General features: G+C 36.2%; 1 protein-coding gene and 10 non-coding genes across 11 annotated transcripts; all 11 read left to right on the top strand.

Annotated features, from left to right (window-relative positions):
- The first annotated feature begins 437 nt into the window (after nt 1-437).
- TRNAT-AGU (transfer RNA threonine (anticodon AGU)) lies at nt 438-510 on the top strand. The gene has a single exon. It is a non-coding gene; the product is annotated as a tRNA-Thr (tRNA).
- Nucleotides 511-1,976: 1,466 nt separating this feature from the next.
- On the top strand, nt 1,977-2,049 carry TRNAT-AGU (transfer RNA threonine (anticodon AGU)). The gene has a single exon. It is a non-coding gene; the product is annotated as a tRNA-Thr (tRNA).
- A 577-nt stretch (nt 2,050-2,626) lies between these two features.
- Nucleotides 2,627-2,699, top strand: TRNAT-AGU (transfer RNA threonine (anticodon AGU)). Its single transcript has one exon. It is a non-coding gene; the product is annotated as a tRNA-Thr (tRNA).
- Nucleotides 2,700-3,277: 578 nt separating this feature from the next.
- On the top strand, nt 3,278-3,350 carry TRNAT-AGU (transfer RNA threonine (anticodon AGU)). Its single transcript has one exon. It is a non-coding gene; the product is annotated as a tRNA-Thr (tRNA).
- Nucleotides 3,351-3,483: 133 nt separating this feature from the next.
- Nucleotides 3,484-3,556, top strand: TRNAT-UGU (transfer RNA threonine (anticodon UGU)). The gene has a single exon. It is a non-coding gene; the product is annotated as a tRNA-Thr (tRNA).
- A 609-nt stretch (nt 3,557-4,165) lies between these two features.
- Nucleotides 4,166-4,238, top strand: TRNAN-AUU (transfer RNA asparagine (anticodon AUU)). Its single transcript has one exon. It is a non-coding gene; the product is annotated as a tRNA-Asn (tRNA).
- Nucleotides 4,239-4,371: 133 nt separating this feature from the next.
- Nucleotides 4,372-4,444, top strand: TRNAT-AGU (transfer RNA threonine (anticodon AGU)). Its single transcript has one exon. It is a non-coding gene; the product is annotated as a tRNA-Thr (tRNA).
- Nucleotides 4,445-4,815: 371 nt separating this feature from the next.
- Nucleotides 4,816-6,217, top strand: LOC149643025 (uncharacterized). Its single transcript, XM_089850522.1, has one exon. The coding sequence runs from the start codon at nt 5,258-5,260 to the stop codon at nt 6,029-6,031; it is 774 nt and encodes a 257-aa protein (XP_089706648.1). The 5' UTR covers nt 4,816-5,257; the 3' UTR covers nt 6,032-6,217.
- A 4,213-nt stretch (nt 6,218-10,430) lies between these two features.
- On the top strand, nt 10,431-10,503 carry TRNAT-UGU (transfer RNA threonine (anticodon UGU)). Its single transcript has one exon. It is a non-coding gene; the product is annotated as a tRNA-Thr (tRNA).
- Nucleotides 10,504-10,636: 133 nt separating this feature from the next.
- TRNAN-AUU (transfer RNA asparagine (anticodon AUU)) lies at nt 10,637-10,716 on the top strand. The gene has a single exon. It is a non-coding gene; the product is annotated as a tRNA-Asn (tRNA).
- A 133-nt stretch (nt 10,717-10,849) lies between these two features.
- TRNAT-AGU (transfer RNA threonine (anticodon AGU)) lies at nt 10,850-10,922 on the top strand. Its single transcript has one exon. It is a non-coding gene; the product is annotated as a tRNA-Thr (tRNA).
- Nucleotides 10,923-12,113: the final 1,191 nt, after the last annotated feature.

Consider the following 12,113-nt stretch of genomic DNA (forward strand, 5'->3'; position numbering starts at 1 on the left):
TGGCTTAGTGGTTAAAGCGCCTGTCTAGTAAACAGGATATCGTGAGTTCGATAATCGCCGGAGCCTCGCTGTTATGTTACTTGAACTAGATTTCGTAGCTATATAATTTTGAAAAATTAAAATAATAGCGCAAAAGTTCCCAAGAGATAATTTAGTTAATTTACTGAAATATCCTGCATTCATATCGCTTCAAAGCAAGGGCTCCGTGGCTTAGTGGTTAAAGCGCCAGTCTTGTAAACAGGAGATCATGTGTTCGATTCTCGTCGGAACCTTTCTGTTATATTACTTGAACTAGATTTCGAAGCTATTAAATTTTAAAAATTAAAAATAATAGTTGATTTAGATATGCATATATGCAAATAATAATGTAAAAGTTCCCATGAAATAATTTAGTTAATTTACTGAAATATTCAGCATTCATATCGCTTCAAAGCAAGGGCTCCGTGGCTTAGTGGTTAAAGCGCCTGTCTAGTAAACAGGAGATCATGAGTTCGATTCTCGTCGGAGCCTTGCTGTTATGTTACTTGACCTAGATTTCGTAGCTATTAAATTTTGAAAAATTAAAACAATAGGGTAAAAATTCCGAGGAGTTAATTTAGTTAAATTACTGGAATATTCAGCATTCATGTCGCTTCAAAGCAAGGGCTCCGTGGCTTAGTGGTTAAAGCGCCTGTCTAGTAAACAGGATATCGTGAGTTCGATAATCGCCGGAGCCTCGCTGTTATGTTACTTGAACTAGATTTCGTAGCTATATAATTTTGAAAAATTAAAATAATAGCGCAAAAGTTCCCAAGAGATAATTTAGTTAATTTACTGAAATATCCTGCATTCATATCGCTTCAAAGCAAGGGCTCCGTGGCTTAGTGGTTAAAGCGCCAGTCTTGTAAACAGGAGATCATGTGTTCGATTCTCGTCGGAACCTTTCTGTTATATTACTTGAACTAGATTTCGAAGCTATTAAATTTTAAAAATTAAAAATAATAGTTGATTTAGATATGCATATATGAAAACAATAGTGTTAAAGTTCCCATGAGATAATTTAGTTAATTTACTGAAATATTCAGCATTCATATCGCTTCAAAGCAAGGGCTCGGTGGCTTAGTGGTTAAAGCGCCAGTCTTGTAAACAGGAGATCATGTGTTCGATTCTCGTCGGAGCCTTGCTGTTATATTACTTGAACTAGATTTCGAAGCTATTAAATTTTGAAAAATTAAAAAATATAGTTGATTTAGATATGCATATATGCAAAATATAGTGTAAAAGTTCCCATGAGATAATTTAGTTAATTTACAGAAATATTCAGCATTCATATCGCTTCAAAGCAAGGGCTCCTTGGCTTAGTGGTTAAAGCGCCTGTGTATTAAACCGGAGATTATGAGTTCGATTCTCGTCGGAGCCTCGCTGTTATGTTACTTGACCTAGATTTCGTAGCTATTAAATTTTGAAAAATTAAACCAATAGGGTAAAAATTCCGATGAGTTAATTTAGTTAAATTACTGGAATATTCAGCATTCATGTCGCTTCAAAGCAAGGGCTCCGTGGCTTAGTGGTTAAAGCGCCTGTCTAGTAAACAGGATATCGTGAGTTCGATAATCGCCGGAGCCTCGCTGTTATGTTACTTGAACTAGATTTCGTAGCTATATAATTTTGAAAAATTAAAATAATAGCGCAAAAGTTCCCAAGAGATAATTTAGTTAATTTACTGAAATATCCTGCATTCATATCGCTTCAAAGCAAGGGCTCCGTGGCTTAGTGGTTAAAGCGCCAGTCTTGTAAACAGGAGATCATGTGTTCGATTCTCGTCGGAACCTTTCTGTTATATTACTTGAACTAGATTTCGAAGCTATTAAATTTTAAAAATTAAAAATAATAGTTGATTTAGATATGCATATATGCAAAATATAGTGTAAAAGTTCCCATGAAATAATTTAGTTAATTTACTGAAATATTCAGCATTCATATCGCTTCAAAGCAAGGGCTCCGTGGCTTAGTGGTTAAAGCGCCTGTCTAGTAAACAGGAGATCATGAGTTCGATTCTCGTCGGAGCCTTGCTGTTATGTTACTTGACCTAGATTTCGTAGCTATTAAATTTTGAAAAATTAAAACAATAGGGTAAAAATTCCGAGGAGTTAATTTAGTTAAATTACTGGAATATTCAGCATTCATTTCGCTTCAAAGCAAGGGCTCCGTGGCTTAGTGGTTAAAGCGCCTGTCTAGTAAACAGGATATCGTGAGTTCGATAATCGCCGGAGCCTCGCTGTTATGTTACTTGAACTAGATTTCGTAGCTATATAATTTTGAAAAATTAAAATAATAGCGCAAAAGTTCCCAAGAGATAATTTAGTTAATTTACTGAAATATCCTGCATTCATATCGCTTCAAAGCAAGGGCTCCGTGGCTTAGTGGTTAAAGCGCCAGTCTTGTAAACAGGAGATCATGTGTTCGATTCTCGTCGGAACCTTTCTGTTATATTACTTGAACTAGATTTCGAAGCTATTAAATTTTAAAAATTAAAAATAATAGTTGATTTAGATATGCATATATGCAAATAATAATGTAAAAGTTCCCATGAAATAATTTAGTTAATTTACTGAAATATTCAGCATTCATATCGCTTCAAAGCAAGGGCTCCGTGGCTTAGTGGTTAAAGCGCCTGTCTAGTAAACAGGAGATCATGAGTTCGATTCTCGTCGGAGCCTTGCTGTTATGTTACTTGACCTAGATTTCGTAGCTATTAAATTTTGAAAAATTAAAACAATAGGGTAAAAATTCCGAGGAGTTAATTTAGTTAAATTACTGGAATATTCAGCATTCATGTCGCTTCAAAGCAAGGGCTCCGTGGCTTAGTGGTTAAAGCGCCTGTCTAGTAAACAGGATATCGTGAGTTCGATAATCGCCGGAGCCTCGCTGTTATGTTACTTGAACTAGATTTCGTAGCTATATAATTTTGAAAAATTAAAATAATAGCGCAAAAGTTCCCAAGAGATAATTTAGTTAATTTACTGAAATATCCTGCATTCATATCGCTTCAAAGCAAGGGCTCCGTGGCTTAGTGGTTAAAGCGCCAGTCTTGTAAACAGGAGATCATGTGTTCGATTCTCGTCGGAGCCTTGCTGTTATATTACTTGAACTAGATTTCGAAGCTATTAAATTTTGAAAAATTAAAAAATATAGTTGATTTAGATATGCATATATGCAAAATATAGTGTAAAAGTTCCCATGAAATAATTTAGTTAATTTACTGAAATATTCAGCATTCATATCGCTTCAAACCAAGGGCTCCGTGGCTTAGTGGTTAAAGCGCCTGTCTAGTAAACAGGAGATCATGAGTTCGATTCTCGTCGGAGCCTCGCTGTTATGTTACTTGAACTAGATTTCGTAGCTATATAATTTTGAAAAATTAAAATAATAGGGCAAAAGTTCCCATGAGATAATTTAGTTAATTTACTGAAATATTCTGCATTCATATCGCTTCAAAGCAAGGGCTCCGTGGCTTAGTGGTTAAAGCGGCTGTCTTGTAAACAGGAGATCATGAGTTCGATTCTCGTCGGAGCCTCCCTGTTATATTACTTGAACTAGATTTCGTAGCTATTAAATTTTGAAAAATGAAAAATAATAGTTGAATTAGATATGCATATATGCAAACAATAGTGTAAAAGTTACGTTGAGATAATTTAGTTAATTTACTGAAATATTCTGCATTCATATCGCTTCAAAGCAAGGGCTCCGTGGCTTAGTGGTTAAAGCGAAAGTTTTGTAAACAGGAGATCATGTGTTCGATTCTCGTCGGAGCCTTGCTGTTATATTACTTGAACTAGATTTCGAAGCTATTAAATTTTGAAAAATTAAAAATTATAGTTGAATTAGATACGCATATATGCAAACAATAGTGTAAAAGTTCCCATGAGATAATTTAGTTAATTTACTGAAATATTCAGCATTCATATCGCTTCAAAGCAAGGGCTCCGTGGCTTAGTGGTTAAAGCGCATATAGTAAACAGGAGATCATGAGTTCGATACTCGTCGGAGCCTTGCTGTTATGTTACTTGACCTAGATTTCGTAGCTATTAAATTTTGAAAAATTTAAACAATAGGGTAAAAATTCCGATGAGTTAATTTAATTAAATTACTGGAATATTCAGCATTCATGTCGCTTCAAAGCAAGGGCTCCGTGGCTTAGTGGTTAAAGCGCCTGTCTATTAAACAGGAGAATATGAGTTCGAGTCTCGTCGGAGCCTCGCTGTTATGTTACTTGAACTAGATTTCGTAGCTATTAAATTTTGAAAAATTAAAACATTAGGGTAAAAATTCCGATGAGTTAATTTAGTTAAATTACTGGAATATTCAGCATTCATGTCGCTTCAAAGCAAGGGCTCCGTGGCTTAGTGGTTAAAGCGCCGGTCTAGTAAACAGGAGATCATGAGTTCGATTCTCGTCGGAGCCTCGCTGTTATGTTACTTGAACTAGATTTCGTAGCTATATAATTTTGAAAAATTTAAATAATAGGGCAAAAGTTCCCATGAGATAATTTAGTTAATTTACTGAAACATTCTGCATTCATATCGCTTCAAAGCAAGGGCTCCTTGGCTTAGTGGTTAAAGCGCCAGTCTTGTAAATAGGAGATCATGTGTTCGATTCTCGTCGGAGCCTCCCTGTTATATTACTTGAACTAGATTTCGAAGCTATCAAATTTTGAAAAATTAAAAAATATAGTTGATTTAGATATTTATATATGACAGCGCTTGCAGAACCCATGAGTTAAAGTTGGAGTCAGTGAATAATCATATCTGTATTTTTAGAAATCCACAACTTATGTGCGACCAGCAGTCCAGCTGAGCCTGCGTAAGCTAGCCGCCTTAATCGTCTACCAGCACCAAAAATCTCGGCTCAATCGCTAAGAAAATACAGTCACGAGACACTTCGTACGGAATATCAAACGCCAACCAGAAAAAAACTGCTCAACACAGCGGCATAAAAAAGGACAAGTGACAACCAAAGGAAAAAAAAAAAAAAGAAAAAGGATCCCTAAAAAACAATTGGCAAAAATAAAGACCCCCACCAGTGCGCGATAAGCATCCGAACTTTCCTCACATCACCAGTGTACCTAATCTCGCACAGCGCTTGCAGAACCCATGAGTTAAAGTTGGAGTCAGTGAATAATCATATCTGTATTTTTAGGTCAGTATAACGTTTTTCTATACTTCTTACTTGTTAAGCTTACTCTCGTGGGTTCTGCTTGCCAAAATAAGTCATTGACATGGGGAAAACGAGAAGTCAGTCCAACTCAGACTCTGAATCCGCCAACTCCACAATGGTAAAAACCACTGTAGACAGCGACATAGTTAAGGACATTCGTTCAATACTTTCGAAAATCAGTGAAATGAATGATAATATTAAAGAGACCAACCGTACGGTCTCCCGAATAGACGAAAGACAAACAGCAATAGAAAACTCGCTATTAGAAATCCAAGAGGTTATTCAGGAAATAGGGCCTATTAAAGAGAAGGTGGACGATTTGGAGAACAATCTCCAAATCGTCGACCAACGAGCAAAGGCAAACGCGGAGGCAAATCGGTTACGCCTAGAAAACCTAGAAGTCTCTATTAAAAGAAACAACCTAGTCATTAGGGGTCTACAGGATAGGGAAACTGAGAGTCGAAACGACCTCGCGCAAAAAGTCCAGGACTTATTCTCCAATAACTTAAAATCCAATCTAAGAGTAGTCCCGCATCAAGTATTCCGGAAAGGGCCATTTACCGCAGGAAAAATACGAAATATTGTTTTCAAAGCCGATACTTACGATGATAAAATAGGACTACTAAGGAACAATACCCTGTTAAAAGGCACAAGAATTTACTTGGATCACGACTTTACTTCAGATCAGCAATTAGCTAGATTCAAGCTACGCCAGTTTGCGAAAACTAAAGCCCCAAATAGATATAAATGGATTGCAACCAACGCAATTGAGATAAATGGAGCCTCATTTAAGTACCACTTTGCTTCTGAAAAAATTGTCCAAATAGATATTTAACTAATTTACAATTAAAAATTGTCCACAAATGTTTTGTAAAAACTTCAGTATCAATGATTAACATAATTTATAATAATATCAGAAGCGCAAACGCCAATTTCCTAAACTTATTGACATCTTGTATCGATCTCTATGGGGAGCAGATCGATATTTTCGCATTAGCTGAGACATGGTACAGGGATACTTACGCAGACTTGATTCCCAACCATGGATTAACTAACGCTATGGATTGTTCGTTCCCCCTAAAAGATAAAGTATACATGTTCCAAACGCCCCCTAGCAGCAGCTACTTTCCCTAACAGGAAGTTTTAAGAAAATTGGACCAAATATCACGTGTCCTATGACGTCAAAATTAAAATCCGGCCTAAATTAGAAGCCGCCATCTTTAAAATCCGCAAAACCCATTTATTTTGTCTAGAGATGGCGCTATATCTACATCCGTTTTGGTCTAATAAATTGGGGGAATGAAGAGGGGAATCAAGGAATAATTCGGAACATGTAGCTGGCGATATTTATACATGGGAAACACTGTTAGTGAACAATCCCTAGCGTTAGTTAATCCATGTCCCAACTATACATTCATTGGCTGTGGAAGAACGGACAAAAGGGGAGGGGGGGTGGGGTTCTACCTCAAACATAATATTAGATATGAAGTTATAGGAAAATTATGTGTCAGGAACGATGATTGCGAAATGTTTTCCATTAAAGTTGACAACACCTCCTTAACTGTGATCTATAGACCACCTAGTGGCAAATTAGATAACTTTTTTACCATATTAGAGGGAGCTATCGCGAATAGTGGGGGACCAACTGGCAGGAAAATTATTCTTGGAGACATAAACATCAACTTGGCGGAAGCAAATGCAAGCGTAACAAAATTATTAGATCTAATCCAGAGCTATGGCCTAACCCAACATATCAATGTACCCACTAGAATAGGGGTGCAATCTCTATCACTGATAGACCACTGTTACTGTAACTTCCAAATTAACTCAGCCGTCTTAACCTCAATAGAGATCACAGATCACTTCCCACTTTATATTACGTATGATATATCCCAGCCGATTAGACCAAAACTTAGAATAAGAAACTACTCCACTGTTAATAAGGCAAGATTTATAAACCACCTCACAAATTCCAACTGGGACCTTCTACTTAATAATAAAGATCTCAATACAGTCTACAACATATTCATCAACCACGTCACTAAAGGCTATATTGACTCTTTTCCGTATTATGAGGTACACAAAGGGGACTCGCTTAAATGGATCTCCAAACCAATAATTGACTCCATTAAACAAAAGAACAAATTAAAAACACTATCTAGGCGTAGACCAAATGAAACAAACAAAAATAACTATAAAAAAGCACGAAACCAATGTACTAAACTAGTGCGAAACGCGAGAGTAAATTTCTACCGAAACGAACTGGACAAGCATAGCAATGACCCCAAAAAAACATGGAGATTAGTCAATGAATTAATCGGGAAAAACAAAAGAAAGGATAATTATATCTCCACTACTACATCAGTAGAGGACTTCAATAGATTTTTCTCTCCTACAAATACCTCTAACCATAATGCCTTGCCTAAGGATACGAACCTACACCTCATTAATCGGCTACCAAACTCAATGGCCCTTCTGGCAGTAGACGAAAGGGAAATCATGTCCATACTTAATCAGCTAAAACCTGACACATCTGCAGGGTATGATGGCTTATCCCCTAAGATAATTAAAGAGTGTGCGGTGTGGCTTGCCCCGCCAATAACAACCCTTATTAATATGTCTTTTGATATCGGGTCATATCCTGACGCATTGAAGCAAGCTGTAATAACTCCAATCTTTAAAAAAGGCGACAAAAATAATCCCAATAGTTATAGACCCATCTCAGTACTCTCTACCTTAGCCAAGATATTCGACAGGTGCTATTTCACAAGACTCAGTTCTTTCTGTCAAAAATACAAACTAATATCACCAAAACAATTTGGCTTCAGGGAAAATTCCAACTGCGAAACAGCCCTTATCAGCGTATATAAAAAAATACTAGATTATATTGACACAAGCAACTACGCTATAGGTGTCTTTCTAGACCTATGTAAAGCATTTGACACGGTCAACCATGAACGTTTACTCTACAAGTTAGACATTCTGGGAATTAGGGGAAATAGCCATAAATGGATCAAATCTTATCTAACTAATAGAACCACAAAAACTAAGCTGAACGATACCCTCTCACAAACACAATTAGTATGTAGAGGAGTGCCCCAGGGATCAGTTCTCTCCCCCCTACTTTTTAACCTCTTTGTAAACGATCTGCCACAATTTGTTGGCGATGAGGTCCTAACACTCTACGCCGACGACACTTTTCTTTTGGTCGGAGGACCTAACCTAGAGGATATAGTAAGCACGACTAATCTATACCTGGACAAAATAAAACTCTGGCTCACAGACAACTTCCTGGACCTCAATGGGGACAAGACGGTATACATGACCTTTTCTAATCCCAACAAACCCCGGCTGTCCTATAATCATCTCGCTCTCGGAAACATAACAATTAAGGAAGTTGATACGTACAAATACCTTGGTCTGTGGTTCGACACCCACCTAAAATGGAACATTCATATAGATAGCATAGCGAAAAAGATAACATACGGCTCATATTTAATTCATAGAAACAGGAAAATCCTGAACCCAAAGATAAAAAAACAAGTATATTCAGCACTAATACACTCTCACCTAAGCTACTGCGTGACAGTCTGGGGGAACACCTCTAAAAGCAATCTGAATAGGCTACTACTAATCCAGAAAAGGGCCATAAGAACAATAACAAATGCTGAATACCTAGCCCATACGTCGCCAATTTTCAAAAACCTCAATATTCTCACAATCTTCCACACCTATGACTATTGTATGCTAGTATACATTTTTCGATCCCTGGGAACACTAATCTACAACCCCTTTGAACAAAGCAAACTCTCCCGGTACTTTACAAGGAACAATTACATACTACAAGTACCCCAAGCCCGTACATCCATAAAATTGAACTCAATCTTCTGTAAAGGTACCAACTTATATAACATGCTAAACCCCCCAAATTCTATTAGTCTAGCGCAATTTAAAGCCTTAGCGAAAGCCTCGATACTGAATAATTAGCTTATTATACTGTAACACCATTAATTATTGTTCTATCTTTTAATATATTATTATACTTTATGTACTATGTTATATGCTATATATACTGTTATTAATTATTGTTAATTAATAATTAGTGTATTGTATACTATATTATATACTATATACATTGTTATTATTTATTATTGTTCTATCTTTTATTATGTATAAATATTTATACTAATTTGTTCTAACGGCAACCATCTAAATTATGCATTCTAAGCAAACGCAGGCATAAAAGCCGATAACGGCTTAGCCGACAATTAATAAATGTAAAAAATAACCAAGAAGAAATAAAAATAATATTATTATTATTATTATTATTAAAATATAGTGTAAAAGTTCCCATGAGATAATTTAGTTAATTTACAGAAATATTCAGCATTCATATCGCTTCAAAGCAAGGGCTACGTGCCTTAGGGGTTAAAGCGCCAGTCTAGTAAACAGGAGATCATGAGTTCGATTCTCGTCGGAGCCTTGCTGTTATGTTACTTGATCTATATTTCGTAGCTATTAAATTTTGAAAAATTAAAACAATAGGGTAAAAATTCCGACGAGTTAATTTAGTTAAATTACAGGAATATTCAGCATTCATGTCACTTCAAAGCAATAGCTCCGTGGCTTAGTGGTTAAAGCGCCTGTATAGTAAACAGGAGATCATGAGTTCGATTCTCGTCGGAGCCTCGCTGTTAAGTTACTTGAACTAGATTTCGTAGCTCTATAATTTTGAAAAATTAAAATAATAGGGCAAAAGTTCCGATGAGATAATTTAGTTAATTTACTGAAATATTCAGAATTCATATCGCTTCAAAGCAAGGGCTCCGTGGCTTAGTGGTTAAAGGGCCTCTCTAGTAAACAGGAGATCATGAGTTCGATTCTAGTCGGAGCCTCGCTGTTATGTTACTTGACCTAAATTTCGTAGCTATTAAATTTTGAAAAATTAAAACAATAGGGTAAAAATTCCGATGAGATAATTTAGTTAATTTACTGAAATATTCTGCATTCATATCGCTTCAAAGCAAGGGCTCCGTGGCTTAGTGGTTAAAGCGCCTCTCTAGTAAACAGGAGATCATGAGTTCGATTCTCGTCGGAGCCTCGGTGTTATGTTACTTGAACTAGTTTTCGTAGCTATATAATTTTGAAAAATTAAAATAATAGGGCAAAAGTTCCCATGAGATAATTTAGTTAATTTACTGAAATATTCTGCATTCATATCGCTTCAAAGCAAGGGCTCCGTGGCTTAGTGGTTAAAGCGGCTGTCTTGTAAACAGGAGATCATGAGTTCGATTCTCGTCGGAGCCTCCCTGTTATATTACTTGAACTAGATTTCGTAGCTATTAAATTTTGAAAAATTAAAACAATAGGGTAAAAATTCCAATGAGTTAATTTAATTAAATTACTGGAATATTCAGCATTCATGTCGCTTCAAAGCAAGGGCTCCGTGGCTTAGTGATTAAAGCGCCTGTGGCCTGTCTATTAAACAGGAGATCATGAGTTCGAGTCTCGTCGGAGCCTCGCTGTTATGTTACTTGAACTAGATTTCGTAGCTATTAAATTTTGAAAAATTAAAACATTAGGGTAAAAATTCCGATGAGTTAATTTAGTTAAATGACTGGAATATTCAGCATTCATGTCGCTTCAAAGCAAGGGCTCCGTGGCTTAGTGGTTAAAGCGCCTGTCTAGTAAACAGGAGATCATGAGTTCGATTCTCGTCGGAGCCTCGCTGTTATGTTACTTGAACTAGATTTCGTAGCTATATAATTTTGAAAAATTAAAATAATACGGCAAAAGTTCCCATGAGATAATTTAGTTAATTTACTGAAACATTCTGCATTCATATCGCTTCAAAGCAAGGGCTCCGTGGCTTAGTGGTTAAAGCGCCAGTCTTGTAAATAGGAGATCATGTGTTCGATTCTCGTCGGAGCCTCCCTGTTATATTACTTGAACTAGATTTCGAAGCTATTAAATTTTGAAAAATTAAAAAATATAGTTGATTTAGATATGCATATATGCAAAATATAGTGTAAAAGTTCCCATGAGATAATTTATTTAATTTACAGAAATATTCAGCATTCATATCGCTTCAAAGCAAGGGCTACGTGCCTTAGTGGTTAAAGCGCCAGTCTAGTAAACAGGAGATCATGAGTTCGATTCTCGTCGGAGCCTTGCTGTTATGTTACTTGATCTATATTTCGTAGCTATTAAATTTTGAAAAATTAAAACAATAGGGTAAAAATTCCGACGATTTAATTTAGTTAAATTACAGGAATATTCAGCATTCATGTCACTTCAAAGCAAAAGCTCCGTGGCTTAGTGGTTAAAGCGCCTGTATAGTAAACAGGAGATCATGAGTTCGATTCTCGTCGGAGCCTCGCTGTTAAGTTACTTGAACTAGATTTTGTAGCTCTATAATTTTGAAAAATTAAAATAATAGGGCAAAAGTTCCGATGAGATAATTTAGTTAATTTACTGAAATATTCAGAATTCATATCGCTTCAAAGCAAGGGCTCCGTGGCTTAGCGGTTAAAGGGCCTCTCTAGTAAACAGGAGATCATGAGTTCGATTCTAGTCGGAGCCTTGCTGTTATGTTACTTGACCTAGATTTCGTAGCTATTAAATTTTGAAAAATTAAAACAATAGGGTAAAAATTCCGATGAGATAATTTAGTTAATTTTCTGAAATATTCTGCATTCATATCGCTTCAAAGCAAGGGCTCCGTGGCTTAGTGGTTAAGACGCCTGTCTAGTAAACAGGAGATCATGAGTTCGATTCTCGTCGGAGCCTCGGTGTTATGTTACTTGAACTAGTTTTCGTAGCTATATAATTTTGAAAAATTAAAATAATAGGGCAAAAGTTCCCATGAGATAATTTAGTTAATTTACTGAAATATTCTGCATTCATATCGCTTCAAA

This window comes from Phalangium opilio, unplaced genomic scaffold (genome assembly GCF_054372755.1).
Source record: "Phalangium opilio isolate 3A_F unplaced genomic scaffold, DU_Popi_V2 ptg000092l_1, whole genome shotgun sequence".
In the NCBI taxonomy this organism is placed as follows: Eukaryota; Metazoa; Arthropoda; class Arachnida; order Opiliones; family Phalangiidae; genus Phalangium; species Phalangium opilio.